A 1,975-nucleotide genomic window follows, 5' to 3' on the forward strand; every position below is an offset into this window, starting at 1 on the left:
CTGAAGTAAGAAAGACGTGTGATTAGACGGGGGGACTACACATCTAGCAAAACTAGCCACAGAGTGGCACACCTTCAGACAGGCCTAACTTAGAGCTGATGCGCATTTTCCTGTTTTTCAGTGTATTACAAATCCAACGAGTGGTCTGGAATTCACGGCATAAGGGAGAATGACCAAATGACATGGTTAAGCAGCAAGAACTGAAGTAAGAAAGACGTGTGATTAATTAAAAAATTATTTTAGAATTATTGTAAAAATGTCCACGTTAAAATGTCCAGATCATCTTTTTGATTTTTTGCCTTTGTACTTGTTTTTCAGCCCTCTGTGCCTGAACTGTTTCTTCTTTTTGATGATGCTTTTCACATCCCTGTTGTGAAGCCACTTGTCACGCTCTATTTCCCACTGGATCTGTTTGATATCTGTAAGAGGAAAGGTGAGAAATAAGGAGCCGATGGATACCTCTGACTACGACGTGGAATAGAGATGAAAATGATGGAAAAGTTAAAACTTGGCTACTGTATTTATAAATGTTAATAAAGTGCAAGCTGCCATTTTTTTTGACACCAGAGAATTTTTTCATTTCACAAAACATACCCTGCCAGCTCAGAATCTCAGAGTTTAAGACCACTCTTGCCATTGTTTTATATTTTACTAATGCCAGCCACACTTGTGTTAGGAGTACACAGCATTAGAGTGCTGCTGTTAATGTTTTTCAGGTGACGCCAGCAGGACTTGTAAAAGCTCTACAAAGGACTGATTATTCAGTCAGTATATACACGTTTAATTCATTAGAATTATTTTGGGGAAACTACTTTTGTTTCACCGATACTGCAAGGAAATACTCCGGTAGGCAGGTAAGGACAGCCATGCGTTGTGCCGCCTTCCCTTCCCAAGAAGGCAGGACGCTCTTTATTAGAGCAAAAAGCACAGGAACCCTTGACAAAGGGCGTACTGCCTGCCCTTAGTTACAGTGCGAAAGGACACGCGACAGCTGCCGCCTCCTCTTGTCTGAAGGCAGAAACTCACTCCAGGAGTCAGAGTTAACATCAGCACGGGGCATCTCTCGTAACCAAAGAGAACTAAGTCACGTCTTACTGACGTTGAGCTGCTGTCCCTGCTGTGTGGTTTCTGAGCACGTGTGCATTTCAGTTAAAGCAGATACATCTTCTTAAGTACAGAACCTGAAGAGAAGGAAGTAAACCAGCAATTACAACTCTCTGCTACTTGTAGCATGTACTTACTTGCGTTATCTCTGTTGGCCATAGCGTTCATTCCAATATTGTCAAACTTGGACCCAGCATTTTCATCCAGCAGATAGCCAAACTGTAAAGAGAGAAATTTTAGTATTTTATTACAAGGAAACAGGTAAAATGTTTGATCGCTTTTTGCTAAGCACTGATCAAACTCACCTCTTCTGCAGATGCCAGTATACTGGCGTCTTTGAGTCTTCTCTTCTTTCCTCGGTTGGATCCTTCACACAGAAAGTATTGTTCTTATGAGACACAATTTCAAGTTCACAAAGACACTAAGTGTTACCATGTTTTTAATTTTTTTTTAATTATTTTTTTAATGAGACCATCTAAAATATTGCATTAGAAACCTTTATTCTCCACCCTCCCTAAAAAAAAAAAAAAGGGAAAAAAGCTTCCAACCAAGAACTAAACGGCACAAATCTGTGCATCAGGTGTTCTTAACAGGCGCACAAACCACCAGTACAACTCCATTCTTCCTTCAAAAGTCGCTCCTGGTCGTTCAACACCAGATCATCACTCTGAATTAGGCCACATTGGTTGGAACACGACCTTTTCATTTGTGGTTTATTCACATCTGAACCCAGATCCAAAAGTGTAGATAATCTACTGTAGTAAACCCCTCCAATTCCAAAGTTTTCAGACCCTGTATTTGTATTAAGCCTTCTCAAATGGAAATCATGGCAGTGTTCCCTTACCTTCAAGTGATCCCACAAAATTCCTAT

At 40.4% G+C, this 1,975-nt stretch overlaps 1 protein-coding gene across 1 annotated transcript in view; it reads right to left on the minus strand.

Moving 5' to 3' along the window:
- Positions 1–279: 279 nt before the first annotated feature.
- Positions 280–1,975, minus strand: part of LOC104165125 (CCAAT/enhancer-binding protein zeta-like) — a gene marked incomplete at its 5' end in the record, with an annotated part of 12,819 nt that continues 11,123 nt past the window's right edge. Inside the window, 4 exons of the mRNA XM_009704680.1 lie at positions 280–419; positions 1,242–1,323; positions 1,410–1,471; positions 1,949–1,975. Of these exons, the coding sequence (XP_009702982.1) occupies positions 280–419; positions 1,242–1,323; positions 1,410–1,471; positions 1,949–1,975 (311 nt within the window). The remainder of the gene's footprint in view (positions 420–1,241; positions 1,324–1,409; positions 1,472–1,948) is intronic.

Source organism: Cariama cristata, unplaced genomic scaffold (assembly GCF_000690535.1).
Source record: "Cariama cristata isolate BGI_N322 unplaced genomic scaffold, ASM69053v1 scaffold4047, whole genome shotgun sequence".
In the NCBI taxonomy this organism is placed as follows: Eukaryota; Metazoa; Chordata; class Aves; order Cariamiformes; family Cariamidae; genus Cariama; species Cariama cristata.